This window comes from Homalodisca vitripennis, chromosome 1 (genome assembly GCF_021130785.1).
Source record: "Homalodisca vitripennis isolate AUS2020 chromosome 1, UT_GWSS_2.1, whole genome shotgun sequence".
NCBI classification, from domain to species: Eukaryota; Metazoa; Arthropoda; class Insecta; order Hemiptera; family Cicadellidae; genus Homalodisca; species Homalodisca vitripennis.
This window is the reverse complement of record NC_060207.1, coordinates 60,014,233-60,040,551: the sequence shown is the minus strand read 5'-3', so window position 1 is coordinate 60,040,551 and position 26,319 is coordinate 60,014,233. Positions and strand designations below refer to the sequence as shown.

The 26,319-nt window shown below is 32.8% G+C and overlaps 1 protein-coding gene across 1 annotated transcript in view; it reads right to left on the bottom strand.

Moving 5' to 3' along the window:
• Positions 1-26,319, bottom strand: part of LOC124362688 (N-acetylgalactosamine kinase-like) — a 74,896-nt gene that overhangs the window by 21,743 nt on the left and 26,834 nt on the right. The window contains 1 exon segment of the mRNA XM_046817395.1: positions 22,309-22,498. Within this exon segment, the coding sequence (XP_046673351.1) occupies positions 22,309-22,498 (190 nt within the window).

Genomic DNA, 26,319 nt, shown 5'->3' with positions numbered 1-26,319 from the left:
TCGACAACTCTGGTGTTGAAGTCATTGCTGGCCGCCTTGTTCTTGGTGACAAGACTATGAGTTACCACAAACAAGCCCCCGGCTAGCAGATTCACTTCCCTTGTTCTTATCAGATTAAACTCTGTGGCTTTGTATATACCTGAGAAGCAAGACGACACTCAACAACTCTGGTGTTGAAGTCATTGCTGGCCGCCTTGTTCTTGGTGACAAGACTATGAGCCACCACAAACACGCCTCCGGCTGGCAGATTCACTTCCCTTGTTCTTATTGGGTTAAACTCTATCAGCTTGGCACATCCTGCCAAAACAGATTGTAAACATATATCACTAAATAATTTTGCATTAATTAAAAATAGAACAAAAGAAACACTACACTATATATTCTATTGAAACACTATGATTCTTTAAAAGAAAATAAGTTGATAGTTTTAAACTTAGGTATAAAAACATCTAGGTTGTATTAAGTGAAAATATAATCATGATATTTTAAAATAATGCTACTTATAATGGTGTATTTTATTGCATAAACATTTTTGGGAGGCGGTAATAATGCAATAGCTTTTTTCTACAACAACACAAGTATTATATATTTAATATAATTTTGCCAAGCCAACCCAAAAATCCTACCAGAAAAATTAAAGAAACATTTACAAAATCTATGGTAGTGCTATAACGTGACCGCATCCTCTCGCACAAATTTCAAAAAAAAGTAACTATAGAGTTTGATTTTAATGCTACGCAAGAATGATTTTAATGACATTAAGTAAGCAAAAAAATTCCTATTTATATCATACACATCAACTTATTAGAGGCTAATAGTTCGAGAAAATCACCAAGTGGCAAGATCTACAAAAATAAATATTGTAAACTTAGTCTCGTCACATTTAGTTCCTTGTCACCAAGTATTAGTATTGTCACATTGTAGTAACCATTAATCAATCGTAGTACTCATAATATGTACCAATTGACTTTCATTGTAATTTTAGACCCAAGGAGTGTTCACTTCTGGCTGGTTATACCTTCCAGATGAAGTTCCTACACTGGGTACAGCAAAAATAAGTGCAATCAACAAAAACTTTCAAATAAATAAACCAACTGAGAAGAATTATTCTTTGTACTTTAGCAAATTTATTTGAATTTTTCATGCCCTCATAAAGCTTGATGGCCAAATAAAAGTCAAGGAAACAAGTTTTAATCACTTGCCCAAATACAGTTTTGAGCATTGTTATCAGATTTAAGTTTTCAATTCAATAAGACTGTTAAAATTGTTATCTGTTATCATTATGTTTACTCTAGAGAAACTACACTAAATACAACATTAGAACACAGACATACAGTAGAGTCCCGTTAATCCGACCTAATTGGGACCGAGCCCTATTCGGATTATGTGATTGTTCGGATTAGCCAGAATTACAGAAAAATACGGTTTTAAACTTGAGAATGGGTCTATTTTGTTATAGAATTATCAACATTGTTTATTAAAACATGTTTTCTGACTGTTGCATTGTATTTCTTGACAAATAAAAGTGTTTGCGAATACTAAGCACATTTACCGTATTTAGTGTGAGAGTTCTATTGTTAAGCAATGTGAGCGTACTGGATATTGTACGGGTCCACGCGTTCAATAGTTGTACGAAACTACGCGTCATCCAATAGACTCTCTTCAATGCGACAGAAGACAATAACTGAATTTATGTCTTTTAACAATTAATATTGTACTCAATAATAATATCAGTACTGTACGTCCAATTTTCGTTTGATTTCACTTCTTAATACAGTAATTTAACTCATACTTAACCTATAAGTTTCAATTTGATACTGTATTTGACTTCATTATTTATGTACTGTACCGTACACAATTTGTCTTAATAAAATACTGTACAGTATGTCTATTTAATTAAAGTTTCCTTTGTTTATGTACGAAATGATGCACCCATTTTCATTTTTTATGTAATTAGTTCCTATATCTGTTCATTATCGTTATAAATAATTCCTCCTGGACCTGTTCGGATTAACCGACGTTCGGATTACACGTGTTCGGATTAGCGGGACTCCACTGTACTATGTACAACACCAAAAACTCGTCTCTAAGTTGGATATGCTATTGGAAGTTTCTGCTATTCCGATTGTTTTTGAGAAAGCTTGTACTAACTATTTATACAATTTTAGGACACAAAAGTACTGTGTACAGTGTCAAAAGCTCTTTTATAAGCTTATCAAAGCTCAGCAGTCACTCTGGCTGTTTTAGAAAATATGCCAGAGAGCAAAACCTACAAATTGTCTTCATAATCTAAAAGTAAAAATGTGGCTCTCTAACTGAGAGGAAACACTCTTAATTTATTGAGAGGTTATTAAAATGTTTGAATAGGTCTGGACCATTTTCCATTTAAAGCAATGCAATATTAATAATTGAAATACCAGAGGCATAAAACAAAGGTGGACACTATTAAAAAATTGAATGTAAAGTATGAGTATAGTTATAAATCTGTCATTTGTTAGTCACTGGATGTATATACAACACTGGATTTTTTTTAATTGGTTCCAAATAAATTGTTTCTCACCAAATACTAGGTTTCTCAAAAAACCCATCCGCAAACCTTATATTTTAATTGACTGAAAATTTTCCAATTTCCTCTACAGTAATTAAATAACATTATATAAGAACATTTCTTATGGCTTTCAAAATTAACCTAGTCTTCACCAAAATAGGGGACGAGAAGCAACTCAATAAATTTAAATGGGATGACCCTTTCACTAATACATGACATTGAATACAAGATCCTATTCTGTTTGATAATGAACGTTTCCTTGTTCATTTTTAGATCTTAGATTTTAATTTTTTAGATTTTAGTATTCCCATTAGTAGCAGTTTAGTATTAATATCAGTAGCTAGTTTATTTTTTCAGGACTGGCAACCAAAGCAGCCTAATTTTGAGTAATGGTTGACTGTCCTATTGATCTGCTATTGTAATGTATGAGACCTTGATTAATTTCCTTTTAAAGAATTTATGTTCTCAATTTAATTTATATATATATATATATATATATATATATATATATATATATAAATATGTGTGTGTGTGTGTGTGTGTGTGTGTGTGGTGTGTGTGTGCATGCGTGTGTGTGCATGGTGTGTGTGTGTGTGCGTGTGTGTGCGTGCGTGTGTGTGTGTGTGTGTGTGTGTGTGTGTGTGTGTGTGTGTGTGTGTGTGTGTGTGTGTGTGTGTGTGTGTGATATTTATAATTATTAAGTACACTTACATCAGAAAGAATGACTCTGCCAAAGTGATAAGTCTACAATGAGTCGTTAATTGCATAACAAGCAATAACTGTGCTTCTATCATTAAGGCACAGTCGACAGCTCTGTCTCACATTACATATAGTCTTGTGACATGTCCACTCACATCAGAGAGAATGACTCAATGAAACTGATGTCTACGAGTGAGTCGTTTATTGCATTAACAAGCAATAACTGTTCTTCTATCAGTTAAAACATAGTCGACAGCTCTGTCTCATATCACATAATAGACTTGTGTAGAATAAACCAACAACCGACCTTGAGAGGCAAGGAAGATGATCGCCTGGTCCATGCCTCCGCCCACTGTGCCAATGTAGTGTTCAGCCTCGGCACTCAAAGTTGCCAACTGCGTTCTGGATAGTTCCAGCTGCAAAACACTACATTTCATTATTGTCTACTCAAAAACAGAAAGATTTCATATGACAAAATATGATACATTTGAATAATATAGAATCATATGAAGCTACACTGTGCATATTGTATATCTGTATTGTATTGTCTGTATGCCTATTAATGAATAAAATATTACGGTTGGTGGATAAGTTTTTACTAATTTAACTCTTTCACCACCACCAGCCCACTATGGTGGATCGAGGTGTACAGTGCTTTAAACATAACAGGTCACTAAAGTGGTTCTGTGAACTTTGCATCACTGTCCTGTTTTTTGACATAATAGAATTAATTTGCAATATAAGTCATTTTTGTTTTTTTTTTGTTCTCTTAGGACAAGAAGCTTATAAATTGCACTTAGTCCTGTAAGAACCTTTGCGCTGCTTCCGGAGTGATAGGATATTCAGGATGGGTAAGGTTAGGGAGTAGAGGCCGCCTCCTATCGAGATCCATGAGGAAGAATTAGGGCACTACATCTCAAAGTCATTCTGAAAGAAGGGGAGGCCAGCTCTGAACCAGCCTCTCCAGTCAAAGTAGGCAGGGGGTGGCACACCCTTGTTGAGGTTAACAAGAGCCTCTGAGGTAAGGGAACAAACCCCACCAACTCCAACAGTCATCTTCCACAGTGGACTAGACCTATCGAATTGCCCATGAACCCCAGAATCTCAACATTTGCGGTTAGTGATGTGCCGCTACTGGACATCCATTAGGTTGCCCAGATTGAAGTGGCACATCGGTTTTTGCTGTGCCCAGTGGTGGGTTCAACTGGTACGTATAAACCAGCCAGAAGTGATCCCTGCTGGGTAAATATAAGTCATTTGGAGTATGTGACTTATGGAGAAAAACAATATTTTTTGTCTTTTGTTCACTATAGTGGGGATGCGTGTGAATTAGGGTGTCCAAACTGGTGTGAAATGTGGAATTAGCAAGTAGGTATCATTGGGCCTAAAATTTCCAAAAATGTTAAAATTGCATTCCAGTCTTTATGACTTGGTCACTTTTTAATTTACCCGGCAGTGAAGGCCATATAAAGTACCACTTTCCCCACAATATTTCTCACTAATTTATTATTGTGGTTGATTCTTTTTAATGTCATGTGTTACGCAGGTTTGGTGAAGGATAAAAATACCATTTTTAGGTTTTTGGTTTAAGTATTCTGGTCCTGGTTATTTAGAAGGTAGGGGTGTCAAAAATTGAGTTACAGGTATAATAGGTGAGCCGGGTTTTTTTGGTTTAAAAGTCGTCACCAAATTCTAAAATAGGATTACGTTCGTTAAAGTGGCCACTTTTGATAATATCGAAGCACTGTGAGATGAAGGTCACAGATGAGATAGGGCGTATGTGATTATCACAAGCTTCTGAGGGCGTTAGACAGACTGCATAGTACAAAGAGGGTGTTCATGAGTATGGATGAGTTAGGGGATCAGCACGTGCCGGTTGACCACTTTACACATTTTTTCAGGTATACTTGTGATCCAAGAGGCAAGAATTGGAACATGTACAGATTTATCCATCTGATTCATCTGTCTCGTGGTTGTTGTACAATAGAAGGCATTCACATAGTTCAGTTCTTTCTTATCGATAATACAATGACAGCGGTTAATGTTTTTTTCGACAGTTAGCAGAACTGTGTCTACACGCTCACAACCCTTGGTCCATTTGTTCCAACTAGCTTCCAGACCTTGATGCTGCAGTTATTGGTTAAATATAGTTAATATAATATATAAGTAATATAGTTAAAATTTGAACCAATACGTAAAATAATAAATAAATATGTATGCCGTTACGTTTTATAAAGGAATGTGTTAAGTTTAAGTTGTTTTTATAATAATATTTTATAGTAAGTAGAGAATGTGGGTTGATATTAAATTATCATTTTGTTTAGAAATTAATAAACTATATGTAATATAAAGATATATCATGTACTATCTGTTATTTTATACACCTGGAATACTTAGAATAACCTACATTGACAAGATTATGAGAGTTTATATTAAAATTAGAAAAAGAATGTATATAAATTGATAAAAAAACATTATTATATAGTTAAAATTTGAACCAATATGTACAATAATAAATAAATATGTATATTGAGGAATTATATAAAAAATATACAAATGAATTAAGATTTTACCAATTCAGTTTCATGTACTTTACAACTTTATTAATACAAAATAACATTTATTACTACCATAAATTGAAACATTAAACTTATTATAAAAGTTTAAATTTATTATCAATTGCAAACATGTGTGTGAATTTGGTTTAAAGCGTAAGCATACTAATATATGATTGTATATGAGAAACTTTTAGTTCATTTAAAACAGCTTCATACTTGTTCACCTGCCAATAGGGAACGTGAGCTGGGTTTAGACCGTCGTAAGACAGATTAGTTTTACTCTACTGACAACGTGTCGAGTGATGTGATTGTTTCTAACACTTGTTTAGTCATCTTTCTCCCATTATTGTACATTTGCATTGACAAAGGGTATTTTTCTCCAATTTGAAAGAGACACAAAGTTAACACAAAAATCTATAATACAAAAAAATCCATACAACATATTGAGGGTTTCTTGCTTACCAGCACACTTGTATGCAAGTAAGAGAACTGTGCTGTGTCAGATTAAAGCATACCTATTTCCCATCAGTCAAACACATTTTTATCAACAAAATAATTACAAGCACTTTCAAATGAACCAAAGTGTGTGAGCTTATATTTTATTTGTATGTGTTGTAGAGAGTATATATTTAAAATCAAAATTCGTTTTGAGCTCCTGTGAGCTTTTACAATGTGTCCATAAAAAATATAGAATTCACATAATATGGATATTAAATTATCATTACCACATAATTTTTATAATGCATTAATAAAATAAAAGTTACTTTTAGTTTGGCCTGTTTTGAATATTCAGTTGCCTTTCATCCGCCATATTTTATTTAGGTTTAATATTTTACACACAAATTTTATGTGACATACTATTTTTAATGTTATTTTATTATGAGTTAAATGTTACAAGCCATTTTCATTTTCAATATCTCAATATTCAAAGTTAGGTTTAAAAAATGTTATTTTCATATTTGTATTTTTTATTGATCAGAGTTAAATTAATTGTAATGCTTCTAAAGCATAAACTCTTAATGAAATATAAAGGACCATGGATAACACCTTTGACATTACAAGTAACTTCAAACAAAATTAATTTCAACTCAACAAAATTAAAAAGATTTCCTTTTGTATTGATTCACACATCAAATACAAATTTAAAATTATATTTCTACTATATTGTTATGATTTACTTTTTATAATACTCATATATATATACATATACACATACATATAAACATACATATACATATACACACACACGCATGCACGCACACACCCGCACCGTATTATTAAATTAAGAAATAATAAGTGTGACACACACACACACACACACACACAATAAAACTGTATTTTAGGTAAGATGTCTATTTTATATATTCTAAATATATATTTGAATTGTAAATATATATATATATATACATTTTAATTATGTATGTATCAAAATGTAAATAGATAACATATCTTAATGTTTATATTGTTTAAAGCTAACTTTGCCAATGCACACCTTCGTAGGACGACAATAAAAGATTCTTGGTACAGGATTGCCAATTCAAAATGGCCACAAAAAATTCATAACAGGCCAAACAGAAAAAAAAAACTGTTTATTTTATGAACATATATTACAAATTAATGAAAAAATCTAAATAACAATGAATTGGTTTATAAAATATTCCATACTTTATGGGTAAACCGTGTACGTCAATGCTGATACAACTTAAATATTTCCACTTGTAATCACGTGATAAGAAGAATTAAGTTTGTTCTATAGTGCAGTTTTTTAACTTTTAACCCCAACCCAGAATAGCTATGTTACAATTAACACTGTCCTGACAGGGAATATTGTCTTATCATGACTTCTGACCTACTAGTAGAACCAAAACAGCAAAAGCTATTTCCTTGACTAACTGTTTACTTTAATGATAATGACCTTGACTGTCTACTGTGATAAGATGATAAAAATTATCATATTACTAACAAAAATAACATTTTATCTCTACTTTGATCTAAAAAGTCTATAATTCACTTTATGGTACTTGATAAATAACTTAATTGGTTTTACGTAGCTGATATTTTCAAGCATTGAATGAAAAATACCAGTTAGAAATGTTCACACTAACTAGTTCAAGGATGGAAATAAGTTAATATTTATAGCTTTCAAGATAGAGTTTGGTTTAAGTTTCATAATATTACTAGTAGTTATCTGCCACTTCGCACACAATTTCATAGGGTATGAAAACTTCTGGTTTGAGTGAGTTATATTTCCAATGCCAATGTTGGGTTTACCTTGCAATCACGATCAAGAAAATATGTCATAAAGTATATATTTATGGTCATTGTAACTTACTTTGGAATATGTATGTACTGAAAGTGCTCGATTTCTAGAACTACAGGTAACTTTCAGTAATCATGAGGTATGAAATACCTATCAAAAGAAAAAATGGTCCAGGATACTTTCCTCAGATGTGTATAATAATATGGTTGAGGTCTCAAAACAGTGTTTGACATACAGTATTATACTCCTGATACAATGAGCTTTATGGCAACAAACAATTATTTTTTAATTACATTACAACCACCACTACACATACAGTAAAAATTAAACTTTTTGTTTATTTTGTAATTTTTATTGCAAAATGAGTGTCACTCGACCAATGAACAATCGCTCTAACAGTGAAGTTTGGTTTCATTTGAATCTTCTTATCTTTTTTTATGATGAACATCTTAGGGTAAAAACAGCTGTGATTCATTAATTTTCATTAATTAATTAAAAAAGTTTATAATTGATTAAAAATAACAATGGCCATTAGATGAGTAAAGAAGTGGAAATTTATATAACAGGAGGTTCTATAAAGTAGAGGTTTTAGTATACTATTTGCATGCTAGTTACCAAAAATTAAAGTTAGAAAAAACTAAATATATCTTTTTATATCTAGATTCATATTATTTTCTACATTCTACACATATTTAAGTATTATTAAACAATTATATTAAATTCTTTGTGATCTCTATTGTTATTGTTTGAGATCAGAGCATGAATATTTTTGTAAGAGTTAAAAATAGGATTGTACAAAAATATTACAAATCGTTTCAAAGCACAGTGAAAGTTTTGAGAATATAATGAAAACCACTCTGTAATAATTGCTTGATGGGTTAAATTGAAGTATTTGTTCCTTTTTGTTAAGTCCAAAAATAACAAAATCTAACCAATAAACTAAAGCAACTGCTACTGCAAAAAACCATATCTTCAAAGTTTTATAATCATGAGTTCTTTAATTTTTGATATAAGTTACTACCATATAAAAACAAATTTAAAATCTTAGAAACAATATATCAAGATTGCTTTAGGTCATAGTTCATTCTGATTTAGTAAAAAATAAATGCGATATGTGGCTCAGAGTTAGGTGAAACGACTGATAATGATATCTTTAACTAATTAGTACTAGTAATGTAGTTATCAGAATCAAAACATTGTGAGAGAATCTTATCTGTCATTTATAAGAGTGATAACACAGAGATCAAGCCCTCCAACATTTTTATTATCTGTACCCAAGAAGTCTATGGATTTTACATCACACACAACTGAAGGACATGTATGATGATTGGATCTATATTTTTTTCACTACACATAAGGATCATCTATTTCTACAAAAAGAATAATTTATAAATAGCTAATAACCAATTAAAACCTAGGAAGTTATATATGGAATCTGAACCACTGGGATACCATACCTGTAGACTTGGCTATTACACTGACCGGATATCCCGTTTGGATTAAGATGACTGAACACTCTTATATACAAACTGTAATTACAAGAATTAGCTATAGTTATTCAACAGGATGTCTTATAACCAGTTAATACTAACACAACATAAAGGCTGACTCTGGAAGTTGTACAATTGTAGTCCAGTCACTCGGTAGCACTATAGTGTACTGATAGAGGAGGCATCCCTAGGAGACATATCTTTAGCTACCCAACTCCATCAATCCCCTGTACAACTACATCTGAAGGTGAATGTGTTGTGGTTATTGTATAGACAATATCACCCTCAGAGAGGCTATTCCACCGATCTCAGAAAAATGTGGTTTAGATCACCCACCCTCTCACCCACAACACATTAAGTGGTAGAGAGGATTTTCAAGTCCTAACTTCGCCCTCTATAATATGGCACTTTTCATTTCAATTCACCCATACAGAATAACCTGCAGAAGGCTTTACTTTTTCCTCCTTTTACAGTCCTACAGAGAAGAAAATGAACACAAGTATAGAATTCTGATATTCACTAAAAGGCACTGTTGCTGGAGTTGTGCAATTTGCCTGCAAGATAATTGTTTCAAAGACAGTTGAGCTTGGCCAGTCAAGTAATCCTCATTCAACTATCCCTTCACATTAACTGTGGATGGGTAGGACACTAACTGCCGCTAGAGTGTGCACTTGTTATTTCCAATGTTTCCCTGATTTGTGAGCTATTTACTGATGTGGATGCAATCACACTTTACTTATATGTTTTAATTTTAATACATATTGTGTATATTTGCCCTTGCAGACACCTAATGTATTGAAACTGATGAAATTAATGACAAAATATTCTAAAACATAAGAAGGTCAGAATTTGACTCTGAAGACTCCCTTTGAAGCAGTCCACAAGAACTATGCTAGATGAAATTTCACTGGACTGTTCTTTTGAATTAATGTACCATCTCCAGCATTAAATGTTCCAAAATATTTTTAAAACTTTTACTATTAATTTAAAGACTGATATAAAACCCATTTTAGTTCTGTTCATACAGAAGTAGGCTTCTCTGATCTGTGATATACATTTTCTCGGTCGGGAAACAAAACAAAATCAACTAAGGAACAAAACATACTAAGAACGAAGTAAATAACAATTACCATCATTATGAATCTTTGACATATTTTTAGATCGTGGTAACAAGGCAATCTCAACATAGGCGTTGGAAATATGATTCACTCGAACCAGCCTACTAAATAGCATGCAGGGCAATAGGTACATGCTAGTGGTTCAGATGTAAGAGATAATGAATGTAATCTAACTTTTACTTTACATTTAAAGACTGTTATGAAACCTAAATTAGTAGTTCTTTTAACAGAAGTAGGCTTCTCAGGGCTGTATATATTTTTATGCTCGGGAAAGGAGCAAAATCAGCTATGAAACAAAAAATACTAAGATAGGATAAATTACAATGACCATAAATATACACTTTTTAACATATTTTCTAACCAGAAGTGCTCATAGAGGTGCTACAACCTATGAAATTGTGTGAAAGCCGCGGGTAACTGCTAGTGAAATTCATAAAAATTTATTTAGAAATATAAACTGTTCAGTACGATGAAAAATAACAAACCTTATACAGTATATTTAAATGTAATAATTAAAAAAAATATTAACTTACAATATATACTTTTTCAGTTTTACATGAAAAATAGCACTTTGAATAAATGATTCCACTATAAAAACAACATTAATTAAAAGAAAAAATTAAAGTAAATTCAAAAGTTTTTAATAATATTCTTAAAACTATAAAAGTTTATGTTATTTTATAAAAAGCTACATTTTTTACTTGTTTGTGTTGTTTTACACTAAATTTTAAAACATCTAATTAATCTTACAAAATTGGTATACATTGTGTTTTTCTTGAAATTTGGATTTTTCTGATTGTTAATACCTCAACAACTTTATAATACATTAAAAAATTATCACAGTAGAATTTTTACCACTAATGGCCAACATAATACATAATATAATATGGGAAGTCAACATGCTTCTGTAGTTTTCACAATAACCAAACATATATACGGGCATTAGCATTTCTCAGTAGTTTTTCAAATATCAGTATATACGGATATTGACACTAAAAGGGTTATTCTGAAAAGAAAAGGATTATCTTTTGTTATTCTGATTTTCCAGTTAATTTCTGCTGAACTTTATTTCATAAATCTTATATATAAAATTTTTGTTCATGCTATTTTGTTATGTTAAACACATATTCAGAAACTATAGGGAAGGTAAAATTAAACAAGTAATATACATTTTTTTTTATTCCTACTTAGTGTTTAACAAATATAGTTTTAAAAGTATAAATTTATATTTTTTTTTAATTATTTTATAAGGATTATAGTTCATTTTAATTTTAACGTGTAATTATTATCACAAGATACAAGTGGTAAAATAGAAAGCAATTTTATTCCTTGCATCTTCAATTTTATTATTTTATGTCCCTAAACAATAAGTTTTATATCAATAGTAAAGCCTACCAACTTGTACCAGGATCTTAACTGAACCCCTCCGATTTTTTTATATGTGGTTGAGTTAAACACCCACTTCTGGAAACAAGTGTGATGGTATCCATTAGATAAATTTGGCCTGTCTGAGCCATGGAACCAATTTCCAGCGATCTGTTTCCATAAAATAATTTTGCATTATATAATAGTTATTAAACCTTCATCTGTTAGACGACTAGTGGCTAAAAAATATTTCTCCAATGTTGAACGACTAGCCATTAGTCGATTTTGCAGTCTCTATTTAATCAAACTTTTGTTATCGAAATTAAAACTTAAATAGGACAAATATTATACCAAATTAATCAGGATGTTTCACAGATTAATTTGATATATAGATTATTGAATTATAATGCGTAATTAGTATGTACCGAAATTATAAAGTTGCAATACAAATGTTGGTTTTTCCGTGTCTTGTCATGCACTTCGAGAGATGGCGATAAAACATGACTTTTTCCTTATACTTTTGCTGCAGAAAATTTCGTATAGGAATTAGTTTGGCTACATCACTGTGTTCAGAATTTCTTTTCTTAACAAAATCATCTGCTTCAAATATCTGTTCATTGATATATGTTGTGGAGAATGACCTTCAACGCAACCATTGTTTGCGACATTTCTGTAATGTTAGACGACTAGTGAAACTAGTTGCTAGTATTTTTTGTTTCTCTAAATATTATTACAGTATTAGTACCAAACGACATCAAATGTTTCCTTGTGGAAATTTTCTATTCAATGATATAGTAAATTAAGTAGAATAAATTAAATTAGTAGAATAAGTAAATTATAAGTGTTTATTTTGTGTATCAAACTTTATAATTTCGGCCATGTTGATGCACCATCATTACTCGTTATGTTTTCTAAACATTTATTTGTGAATTCTAAGTTTGTATATAAAACGTTACTGTAAAAAAATGGTTTATTTGTGATTCATTTATTGTAAAGTAATTTAGTAACATTCACAGGTCTGTAATGGCTAAATTGTGATATAAAAATTGTTTATACCTAAGCCTAACCCTAGATTACAAATACTTCATTAAAAATATTTCATTATATTTTTATTTATTGAACACCATGAGTGACCTAGTTAAATAAATCAGGTGAACTTAGACAATAATTATTAGATAATGGGTTTTTTATTATGATACATTGTCTTCATTTTAAGCATTTTCTGATTCTATATAGTGTGTTTTTACAACTTTTATTTCTTGAAAAAAAACACTTCTTAGGATTTGCATGAACATTTTTACATAAAAAAGCATTAAAAAAAACCGCTAAAAATATATTTTTATTTTCAGAACCTTTATGCTCTACAACATAGAAAAAAGTTTTCAAAATATAATAAATAAGCCATACAGAAAAATACGAGGGTCGTCCACATGGGGTGGGGGGGGGGGGGGGTGGGGGGGGGGGGGGGTGGGGGGGGGGGGGGGTGGGGGGGGGGGGGGGTGGGGGGGGGGGGGGGTGGGGGGGGGGGGGGGAGTTTCAGATCACTGGGAAATGTTCCTTAAGAGAGTGATTTATTGACAACTATTGTTAGTGGGATGATGATTTCGTGTTTGCATTGTTTTAATTAGTTTGGAGGAGATCTCATCCTCACCTGTTGATGTTTTTGGTTTTAACGAGTCAATAATTGTTTTCAATTTCTAGTTCATCTGTTTCAAAAAAATTTAATTTTGGAATTTGGAGCAGGTTATTTAGTTCTATTGTAGACGTTGGTGTTGGTCTATTTCCATTTTTTGTTAAGTGTTCTGTCAGCGGTTGTAGCAAAGAAGTTATTCAAATGGTTGGCAATGACCTTTGGAGAATCCGAGATGTCTTCATTTATTTTCAAACATTCCAGTTGATTTTTGGTTGATTTTTTTTTTCTTTCATTATTTTATAACTCTCCACATGGCTTTTGATTTGTTGTCAAACCTGTCTATATAAGCTGAGTTGCACTGTTTTCGAAGTGTTTTGAGTTTTTGATCGTAAGTTTTTTTCCTTCGAGCTGTTTCTTTTTTATCATCAGGGTGACCAGTGATGAGTTCTCTGTTCAGGGCCTCCAAGTACAGCAATTTTAGAGTCTGACTTTCACTGTCCCAAATATTTTTGGTGAACTTTCTTCTATTCTTTATTATCTTGAGAGGGCACGCTATGTTCATAGCAGATTGCAGGATTGCATTGAATGCTTTGTATGCAGCTTCCGCGTCCTCAGTAAGTATGACTTTTGACCAATCTTGTGCTTGAAGATTGTGCTTCAGTTCCTGCACTGTTCGTGTAGTGAATTGTCTTCTCTGTGATTGGTTCAGTGTTTTGCTTTGTCATATCGGTGATGATAGTACATAGCTGTGCAGTGTGGTCCGAGAGACCTGTTTTTTGCACTCTAGTAATTATTAGTGTTTCTCTGGTGTTTGTACAGACAAAATCTATAGAGGTCCGACTATGACTAGTTATTCTGGTTGGAGGTAGTTGAAGCCTTCTCAAGCCGTAGCTAAGGAGCATTTCATCCAGAGTTCTTTTGTCGCAACTGTCAACCAGGTTGTCAAACATTTACATCTCCCATCACCAGTATCGGGTCATTTATGTTTACGATTTTTGTCTAGTTCCGATGATAAAAAAGTTTATTGCGTTTTCCAAGTTGCTGTAAGGTGGCTTGTATACGCTTAGTAGGTGAAGAAATTTTTGTTTAAGCTCAATTTTCAGAAGAATACTTTCGCATATAAGTTCTGATATAGTTCTTGATATAGATGTTTACTGCTATTTTGTTTTCCAGTTTTAAGTTCGCAAATACAGCCACTCCACCTTTTTGGTGCCGCTGTCTGGCAAAACCACCTATGAGACTGAAGCCAAGGATTCTCGTGTTTTCCAGCTTTTCTCTACTTAGACCATGTTCTGTGAGAATTATTAAGTCTGGGTTAGAGTTGTGCAAAAAATGAGTCAGTCTGTCGATTTTGTTTTGAAGGCCATCAATATTATGGTGAGCTATGGTGAGTTTTTGTAGTTTATTTTGATTCTGTGTGGACCTTATTGTTGATTCAACTATGACCTCGTGTCCTTCATCTTGAGTTTGTCTAAAAAAGATTGCTGGTTTGATGTATGTTGCCTGGATTGTGAGGGTGCCTGTGTGGGCGATATCACAAGAGCAGAGTTAGTGTCGGTCTTTGGGACAGTATAGTTTTCTCTCGTTGCTTTTACTAAGGGTAAGTGTTCTACTATAGGTTGGGGTAATACTGAAGTGTCTATTGCTTTTGTGTTCTCTTGGTGTTCTGTACAGTCAACATCCACAGAAAGGAGAGGACATAAATTTAAAGCCTCATTAAAGTTTGTGTTGAAGAACTCTTCTAACGTTTCATTCTCTCCTAGCTGTTTAGCCGTGATTGGTGGGCATTTGCTGACTTTGAAAATATGGAGCTTTGGCTCTGACTGCGAGCCACCTTTGCCTGCAGCCAAATACCTAGCATTTTGGAGGGAGACACTGAAGAAGTTTTTTCCCCTGCATTCTCTAAGCCTTTTGTTTCTAGTTGAGGTATTTACGCTATTGGTGTTTGTGTTATTGCAGAGATTTTCAATTTTTGGAGGTGGTGGTGTAGCTTTTTGTAGTGGTTCTTCCAGAGTTTCCTCTTGTGCGTGGATAACTCCATATTTGTGAATTTGTTCACTGAGGCTCATAAGTTTGTTTTCCATTTGCTCCTGCCTTACTTTCAACTGTGCAATTTCTAGCAAGAGAGATGAGTTCGTGGTGGAAGCGCATAATTAGTTGGTGTTTGAGTTTCTATTTCTCTGGTTTCAGAAAGGACTTTTTCCTTAGCGGTAGTAAGCCTTTTGTTCATCTGTATATTTTTAATTTCCAATGATTAAATTCTATTTATGTGATTAGTTATAAGCTGTTCCTGTTCAGTTGTGTGGTCTTGATAGATTTGTTAGATTTTGCTTTTTTCTTGCTTTTCCTTGTTATATGTCAATAATTGTTTATCAAAGCCACAACTTTAGTCATAAGCTACAATAATTTTCTTCAATCCTTAACTTTTGTAATGGTAATATGTGTCCGCATAAAGACAACACATAAACCGTCAAACAGGCTAACTTGGGACAGTAGGTTAACTTGGGACGTTTTGTTGTTTTGTTTATTTTTTTTACTGCTCCCATGTGGAGTTGAGTTAATGAGCTTTGAAGAGTTTGAGTGTGCTGTCAGTGTATTTTTACTGGTTTTTCATCACATTCTGGACTTTTAATCATCAGGTAAGTGTCATTCAGTAACTAAAACATGTACTTATAATCTTATCATTAAAATTGAACCTTGCAAAACTTTGCTTGTACACACATTACTCTTAAATGTATTAGGGTTTGAATTAGTTCAAAACATAACCTCAAATATGTAGTACACTTTCAATGTCTTGATCTTCCAGTGCTGCCAACTTTAGTTGACTAGTAAAAAAAAATTCCCACAGGCACTGAGTGGTCTAACTTGGGACAGTGTCCCAAGTTAACCTGCTCTGTTTTTTTTATGTGTATAAAAGTGTATAATAACTAATAATGTGTTTTATTGTTCCAAATTGACTAAAATGGATGGAAAAAAGAAAGAAAAGAACTTAAAAAAGAGAAAATATAAAGACTTTGATCATGAACAAATGGAAAAAGCACTTACGGAAGTTGGAAAAGGCATGTCCTTTCGCAAAGCGGCTGAAATGTTTGGTGTGTCGAAGTCAACTTTAAACCGATACAAAAATGAAAAAAAACACTGGGAAGGTTGGCTGTCCATATGTGTTTGATCAAGAAAGTGAGGAAGTAATAGCAGAGTGTATATCTTTGGCTGGAGATTGGGGATTTCCCTTTACCATTTTTTATATTCGACTAGTTGTGAAATCATTTTTGGACAGGCAAGATGTAAGTGAAAGAAGCTTTCAGAACAACATGCCAGGCAGAGATTGGACTATTTCTTTTGTTAAAAGATATTCAAATACCCTGACAAAACGCTTATGTCAAAATGTTAAAAGATCCAGAGCAGGTGTGAATGCTGAAACAGTGAATCAGTACTTTGATGAACTTACAGCAACACTAAAAGACGTGGACCCTCATCTAATTGTTAATTATGATGAAACAAACTTAACAGATGACCCGGGAAGAAAAAATGTTATAGTACAGCGTGGAATACGCCACCCCGAGAGGATAATTGATTCGTCAATTTATGAGTGTGTAAAGAACAAAAAAAGATTTGTTTTTCTACCACCTAACAGCACAGGTATTTGCCAGCCGCTTGACGTAGCATTTTTCAAACCCCTAAAGGTGAAGTGGAGAGAAGTTTTGGATGAATGGAAGAGCAAAAATCGTGGAGGAGTTTCAAAAGATGTTTTCCCTTGTCTACTGAATAAATGTTTAGTTTCTATGGGCCAGGAAGCAACTGTCAACAATGTTAAGTCAGGTTTCAAAGCATCAGGTGTTGGTCATTTGAACAGAGATCAGGTTTTAAAGAGGTTGGCTAAGAAAAAAGAGCCGCAATCTAAAGACAGTGCAATCAGTGGTTCTAATCACTCTCTCATTGTAAACAGCTTTGAAGCTTACCTTGAAGAGGCACGAAAAAGTGAAACAACTCCACTAAGAAAACAAAAGAAGAAAAAAATTGATGTTGCTCCAGGAAAAAGTGTGATCCAGGATGACTTAATTAAGAACTCTAGTGAACCTGAAACAACAGAAGCAAAAACTACTAGACCAATCAAGAGAAAAAAGCCTACAGCTGAAGAATCCAGTGACGAGGATTCGGATGGACACTATTCTCTTCATGATATGTCTGATGAGATGCACTTTTCCTCTGAGGATGAAGATGTCAGCGAAGAAAAGCAGCTTGAAAGACCAGGTTGTAGTGGTGCGCTGCCTAAAAAAACTGTGCAACTGCAAGATCTCACTCTTGATTCTTTCGTAGTGGTTGAAGTGTTGTATGACAAGGGAACTAAAAAGGAAAGTGTAAAAAAGTTTATCGGCAAGGTTTTATGTGTTAAAAACTCTGATGTTGAAGTAAAGTTTTTTAGAAGATCAACCAAAGCCATGAATGTGTATATTTTTCCAGAAATCAATGACATTATGACCGTGGATTTCTCACAGATCTTGGAGGAAGTTAAGCCCATCAATGTGTCAAGGGGAAGATATATTTTTCCATATGAAATGGACTAAGTATATAGTTTTAATTCCATGTGTACTATGGAACACTTTGTTTTTCAAATTAAAATAATTATGTATTTCACACTTGAGTCTTAATTTATTTTTTCCTCACGTTCTTTGTTCGTTTTATTTTTTTCCCAATGGGGAAAATATAGTATGGTACTTCATTATTTACACCATTAACGTACTGTAAAATTGGTTGAATCAATGTTATTTTAGCATGAACAATGTTTACCACAAAGTTCTCAGTCTCAAGTTAACCTGCAGAGACCTTAACAACTCTTTAACACAGAATTTATATGACTGTCCCAAGTTAGCCAACCTTCAAGGGTAACTTGGGACACAATGTTTTTAATTTTTTTTTAGCAACCTGGGTAATTTAGCGAAAATTTGAAAATGTTTTTTAAAAGTTCTAACTAAGACCTAAGTTTTACATGAGAAAGCAAACTTTCCACTAAGAGTAGACATAAAACGGCGGGAAAGTTGAAAACTGTCCCAAGTTAGCCTGTTTGACGGAACATTTGTTACTTACAATAAATAACGATTCCTTGATAAAGAGTCAGGATCAAGTTTCTCATCACAACATTTTCAGCTAAACCTCATAAACTATTTTAGGTATTAGTGGAACTGCTTTTTTAATAAGCATGTCTGTCATTCTAACGCATACTGTAAATAATTCCTTCATCTTAATCTAATGGGGTAGACACATATGCTGGTTAATCTTAATCTTATGAGCCGTTCGGCCGAGCCAAATGCAGAGTTACGCACTGGTAAGATGCGTAAGGCATTTGGCATTAAACTGTCAACTTAATCCGCTGTATTTCCACTAGATATCATTGACTGTTTGTTCCTTCCTGAGTTTTTGGATGCAACAACAAACTATCCAAATTATTTCATTTCCATGAGTGCAGTGATTTACCAGATTTTTGTTCATTATCATTGTCTGTTTTGCTCAGCTGTACTCAATATTGTATGAGTTTGTTTACATTATGTATAATAATGGATCGTGAAAACTTGCATAACTCTGAATTTATAAAGTTTTGTAGAATTATTTTGAAAATAATGATGGCCGTGTGAACAATGCCAAATTCTGCTGTACATTTGTATGTCGTGCAAAATTGTTTCAAGGCTTATTAAACTAATAATTTAGTTACTGTACAATTATAATAATATGCACCACTGCACTTATTGTTATTTTTTTTTTTTTTTTACAGTATATCTATTGAATTTTGTTTTAAAATTAATTCATATTTTGTTAGTAAATGTTAAAGTTGTTTTATTTCTATTGTTAGTTTAGTTTCTAATTTTCATAGCGATTAAGTTTATTCAGATTTTACTATACAATTACTATTTTATCTGACTTTATTTATTAACTTATTTCCTATGAATCTTAATATTATCGTAATGACATCTAAATACTGCTCAATATGAATGACATCGTCAATGTTTTTGTAAACCTGAACGACAGGTAAAATATTCTTGTTCTTATTATCACAAAAAGAGTTTGATGACTTAAAATCAGTGTTATGAACTAAAATCATGCCACAGAACAAAATAGTGATTAAATTTTGTAAAAAATAATTGAAAAAAAAACACACATACTGTACACACACAGTGGAGTGTATGTAGAGTTTTTGTTCTAAGTTAGAATTTTTAGATATGTAGTTGATTATTTTTCTTTGTACAAAAAACATTATCAACTATTACAAAATCACTAAATACTTAAAAATTGCTTCCTTTCAAAACTTTTCTTGTGTTTTATATTGATTTGTTTTTTGTAAAAATATTGTACAACCATAATGTTTTTCGATACAATATTTGGTAATTTCAGTTTTACATAACAATATAGGAGAACATTTTTCGGTACTTTGGGATTATACCGACCACACTAGTATGAAGAACACAAAAATAGAAATTTATAGAAACAAACATGATAGAACGAAAAAACAACTCTTCAATTACAAAATTACAAACTTACAAGCATTTCCAGGTATTGTGATCGCTGTTATCTTATCTTTCTCGAGAATCCTGATTACGGCAGGCCGCGCGGCATCACGTGATTTGCACGGTACATAATTGCCTTTCCATTACAATTCAATTTATATTTCTGATTAGCCCCTCTAGAATTTGATATTTTACTGATAGGTACTATCTCGAGGGATGTTTTTCTTTCGTCGACATCAGCGCGGGGCAGCACCGAAGGTGCTGTCAATGCCCGCGCTGATGGCCGGAGGCACTCGCATTTTGGGTGGCGGAATGTGATCAAGAATAAAAACAAGTTTTTAGTGTTTTTTTAATAAAGAGTTTAGTTTGGTAAATGATTGTTTTTGTTGAATTTTTGTGTTTGGAGAAATGTAGAGGTAAAACACGGAAGTACAACAAAGCGATGCACCAGCTGAACGGGCGGCGAGACTGCAATCACGTTATCTACTAGACGCTCGACTTTGACCTCTGTCTGAGGATGGGGAGGGGTTTGCGATAAGACAATTCCTGTTTTATATTGACGAAATATTGTTCTACGCTAATCTAGTAATCAGTAGAAACGAAATGTGAAATAACGATTCATGTCTGGGTGTGGTCGGTATAATCCCAAAGTACCCATTTTTCTAATGTTTCAAATTTCATTGCATAACAAAAATTTATTGCGGTATACCAAAATTTTACATTTTCACAAAAATTAATTATTGCCAACTGCCCTGCTGAGGTTCAAATAAATAACTCAGACTTAATATTGCCTTGATGTAATAATGGATGAACCCAGAATTTTACATCCTAATAGCTATTTATTTTAATCCTAGTATGAGTTAAAAAAAATTATTCTGCCAATCTCAAACCTTTGAAGATAGTCTGATTATATAAAAATCAATCCAAGAATGCCACTCTATTTTAAAGGGATTCATACAGATTTAGAGAAACACCTTCATTCTAAGTTAAATTTGTCTAATGCTGTTGACACAACTTAATACTAATCAAGAGAGAAGATTGGGGTATATGAAATAACCCCATACTTCTAGTTATATAGGGGATCTTAAATCATAACACAAAGACTGGACTGGATTGATCTTTCTGTATTAGATAACCATCAAAGTAAAAATAATACATTGCCTGAAAATGTAAAAGATAAACTGCCCAACTCTTTAGGACAACTTCAGTCACTTGGCAAACCTCACACATTGTGCAAGCTGCAATACTCCTAGTTAAAAACTAGTAGGATAATGTAGGCTAATTAGACCATAGAATTTATAGCATGGATACTTAACTCTACCAGACATTAATGATATGTCCATAATTCACAAAAATTATAGAGACAACATTTATATTTACACTGACAGTTAGTGTGTGAAATTGTCACAGTAAATGTTAAAAAAAAAACCCAAACACACGATGGCATCATAATCTTCCACTTTTTGTGTTGTATATCTCGGTTACATAAACCATCATAGCCAATCGAGATACTCATATGACAATAAACATGCCTAGCCAAATGGATTATGAACAATAACCTTTCTTTGGTCTTTGATACAAAAGATAGCAAACAGTGCATTTCAGCCAATTGCCAACATGGATATTAAATAATTTATGATTTAATTTCTGTAATCAGTTACTAAAAGTGATTACGATGAAGGTCTATGGGGACTACCATGTTTGTTGCACTAAACGCTGATATTTATTTTTCTATAACAAAATACTCTCAAATAGCTTTATTTTACTATTTAGATTTTCAAAATATTCAAAATTCAACAAACCAGCAGCTACCACCCAACATTTTTTTAACTGTATGTTATATTTGAGAGACTCATTTACAATAAATTGAATTACTACCATCCTAAATGCCTGCCAGCATCACTCCAAAACAACTTAGTTTCAGATCTAATTATAATTGCAGTGACTAACAACAATATCTTTGGAACAGAGTATGTACAATACATATGTGATACATATATGCATAACGTACAGGTATATATAGATAGTACACATATAAAGTAAATATCACTTCACGTCAGTAAAAGCAAAACAACTCTTAACTTTTATATAAACTCTTATTTACATTAATCGACACCTTATGACGTAGACCTCAACTCACCCAGCTCCAGTAAGCCGAGCGCCAAGAGCACCAGCCGCGGTGGCCACACTGACCAGCCTATCCAACTGTGGGTGGCTGCACTGGTACAGGTCACGCAGACTGCTGTGAGACTGCGACATGAGTTGTCCAAGGAAGGTCAGCGTCCCATCTCCACCACAACTGGCTGTAAACTGGGCCACCCTCTCTGCCTCTACACCAAACAAAACACAAATCTTGGGTCCAACTTAAAAATGTTAAATGTAAACCTCCATCAAGTTACACATTGTTTGAAAGGTCTTTGTAAAAGAAATAAACAGTGAAATAAAGAAGTGGCTATCTTAAGCCAATAAAAAAATGCAGAATAGTTCAAATTTTTAATATTTTTAATCGGAAAAGTAACAAATCGGAATCGAATGAAGTATTCATTGTTTAATTGCGAGCAAACCCACAATGACATTCCTAGCAAGCTTTGATAAGCCTTGACAAAAAGTCTCTAGTCCTATCAGTTTGACTCAAGTGAATGTGCATTAGTTTGACGATGATGTTCACAAAGTTTAGAAGTGATTAATCATTTATTTAACTACTAGTTGTCCAGTACAGAGCTCAGTGAACATGAATGTATAACTATTTTAATGATACATGATTATAAAGATCGGATTAGATCTTATAATGGGGTGAGAAATACTCAATTACTCCTTTCCAAATCAGAACCCTATTCCAAAGCTCAGGAGTGCAAAAGACCATAAAAATTTTGAAGAGACAAGGAATTTCCCAGAACCAGAAAACCACAAGTCCACTACTAGCAATGTAATGTCTTTTGATGTTTTCCAATGTGTTGTAGAGAATCCAAATGTCTCGTTGTTTCAAAAACATTAAATATTTCCTAAATATCAGCAAGTAAAGTTTTGCACAGTAACAAATTTAAACCTTAATATTGATAATAATACAATAGCATTACATAATATTGTTTTCACAGACAATCATTTATGCTAAACAACAGTATAAGCCAGGACAATTGTAGGTCTTGATTTGATGTTAATTTGGTATTTTGGGAGCAGGGACAATCTAGTGATACTAATCGAAAAGTGTAGTTTTGTACCCCACAGATGTATAGGTATTGAGTTTAGTTTGTCTAATTTCGGTTGTTAAAAATTTAATATGGATGATCCACACTTATTATTCATCCTGAATGTTAACCCTCCGAGCGTCCATCATATTTCCCTAAACGTCCACCTGTTTTTATAGGTTTTGCAGTCCTTTTGCATAATTCATAAAAATCTTAAGAATGGTTTAAATATAGAGTATTATACATAATTTTTCTTGTAAAGAATCACAGAATAGGATTATATAAAAATTTAAATTTAAAAAAATTTCTTTTTGCAACAGCCTGTGAAAGAGAAAAAAATATTTTAGTAAATATTTCTATGAATATATTTATAATGTTATACAAACTTACATGGATATGCACAAATTTGAATTTTTACCTATTTGGTATTGCTAAGTACACAATAATAAAATGTTCTACTGATGTTGGAGCAGGCTGAGGGGCTACTTCTTCTGGTGCTGTTCTTGTGAGTTCATCAATTAGAACCATCACAAATTTTCTTCTGGGCATAGGCTTGTCTGTGTTTTTTGAATATAAGATGAAGGAGTCAAAAATTGCCATATCAAGGAGATTATAAAAGATTTTTTTCCAATAGCGAGTGGTGGTCCGCGAGCATGATATGTGATAGATGGATTTATCTTTCATGTCCACTCCACCCATGTATAAATTATACTGCTGTATCATGTATGGCTTTACAGCCTCATGGTGACTTTTGAACCCGTAGGTCTTGGACATGACAAGCTGTTGACAAAAGGTATACTGGTTTTCGGGATTTTTGTTTGTTTGTACCCTACTGCTAACACAGGCCCTCTTCTGAAATAAACACTCTGTTGTTATATTATTATATATATATTTATATAATATTATAATATTACGCCAATAATAGTGTGGGTTGAATTAATTTGATCGGCAAGTGCCCGCCGTCTTAAAATAAGACGGCAACGTTCAGAGAAAGGTGCTGTCGACTTAAAACAAGTCGGCCGATGCTCGGAGGGTTAATACAATAAAGGTGTTGTGCAGGGAAATACTCTCTGGTTTCTTAACCGATTTTAATGTTTCATGTGTTATTTTTAAAATCTCACTGTAAGGGGTACTTTTTGTTATTTTGAAATAGTTTTAACTTTAAGACTCCACCTACTAGCTATTAAATCTGTCATATTATTAAAATGAGCTTGATAAATTTTTACATTTCTTGATGGTTCAAATCTAATATATGGTAAAGTAAACATTAACACTTTCATAACTTAGCAACAGCTGCAACTGAATACAAATATTTGAAAAGTTAGCTGAACAACAAAGAGTAATTATAAGTTTATATGTATGAAAAATTACAATTAATTACACTGTAGAGGTGTTTTGGGATCAGGCTTCAAAAAACTAATGCAAGTCTTTTCACAGTCAACATAACCTAATTAACAAATGATGTCAAAGGTAATGTTGTATTTTAACTTTTCCTAAAACAAATTGTTACAAATTTTGAAGAAGTACTAGGTAGGGTGGACTACCACTTTAATATTTTGCACATGTTTCTTTTTTTAAACTATTTTACAAAAGTTCTTGTTTAACTACAAAGTATTACTTGTGAATATGATGTAATATTATGAGATTTTTAATTTTTTTAATTATTATTTTAACGTTTTAAAATCCTTTAGTTTAATAACAATAACTAACTGAGTATGGCAGTTACTGCTGAAGATTACAAAAATAAGATTACAAACTTTATTCAGGTGGTTTTCTCAGTGGACTTTTGTCTTCAATTCGATAGCGACTCTTTAACTCTGGAAGAAGCTTCTAATCAGGCTCTTGCATTAGAAGCAGCTCATAATCAATCAGCATGTTATTCTAATGTTGATGTTGTTTTAAATGATACTATACCCACAAATGTTCCTCCTGACAACCAAGACTCACAGCTTTTGGTTGTCCCTTTCTGCTAAATGCTACTTTTGTGGATACAGTTGGCATCCGCGCAAAACTGTCCAGCTATATGTAGACGTTATATGTAACATTTGTTCTACATCAGGGCATTACTCTAAGGTCTGTAGGTCAAGACTAAAGAAAAGTAACTTTAAAACTTCTAATGATGTTAAGAGTTCAAATGTTGTTGCTACTATTACAGCAGCTTCTCTTCATGGTTAAAACATGCTGTAGTTAAAGTAACCATTGACAAATATGAAGCAAAGACATTAATAGATACTGGAAGCTCAGAGAGTTTTTTTAGGTGATTCATTTGTTTGTCAGAGTTAAATCAGACTTTTCCCTGGATCTTGCAAGTTTTCAATGGCATCTGATTAACTTAGTTCTCAAATTGTTAGCTACTGTATTGTAAATGTAAAAATCCTTGAGCATTCATACACAAGAACAAAAATTGCAGTATTATAAAATCTTTGTGCTGATGTCATAGTAGGTCATGATTTACTGAAATATCATTCTCAAATTCAACTGAATTTTGGTGGAAATAAATCTCCACTTAAGTATTGTCTATTCTCTGCCTCATGCTCAAGTTGAACCTCCTCCTTTATTGAGTAACCTGACTGAAAATAAATACACTGCTTTTGAAGCTGGGGGTAGGCTTTATCAATTTACCAAAATTCCATTTGGGGTAACAAATGGTGTAGCTTGTTTCCAGAGGGTGATCGACGGCATTATATCTTTTGAAAATCTAGATGGAACCTTTGCATATTTGGATGACATTACAGTGTGTGGCAAGGATTAACATTAACATGATAGTAACCTAAATAAGTTTCTTGCTGCTGTCAAGAAATTTGGACTTAACATAAATTATAAGAAAAGCAGCTATTCTCTTCAGTCAAAAAACTATTAGGCTATGAGATAAATAACAGAACTATTAGACCTGATCAGGACAGACTCAGACCACTATAAAATCTACCACTGCCTACAGACACAGCTTCGTTAAGAAGAACTATTGG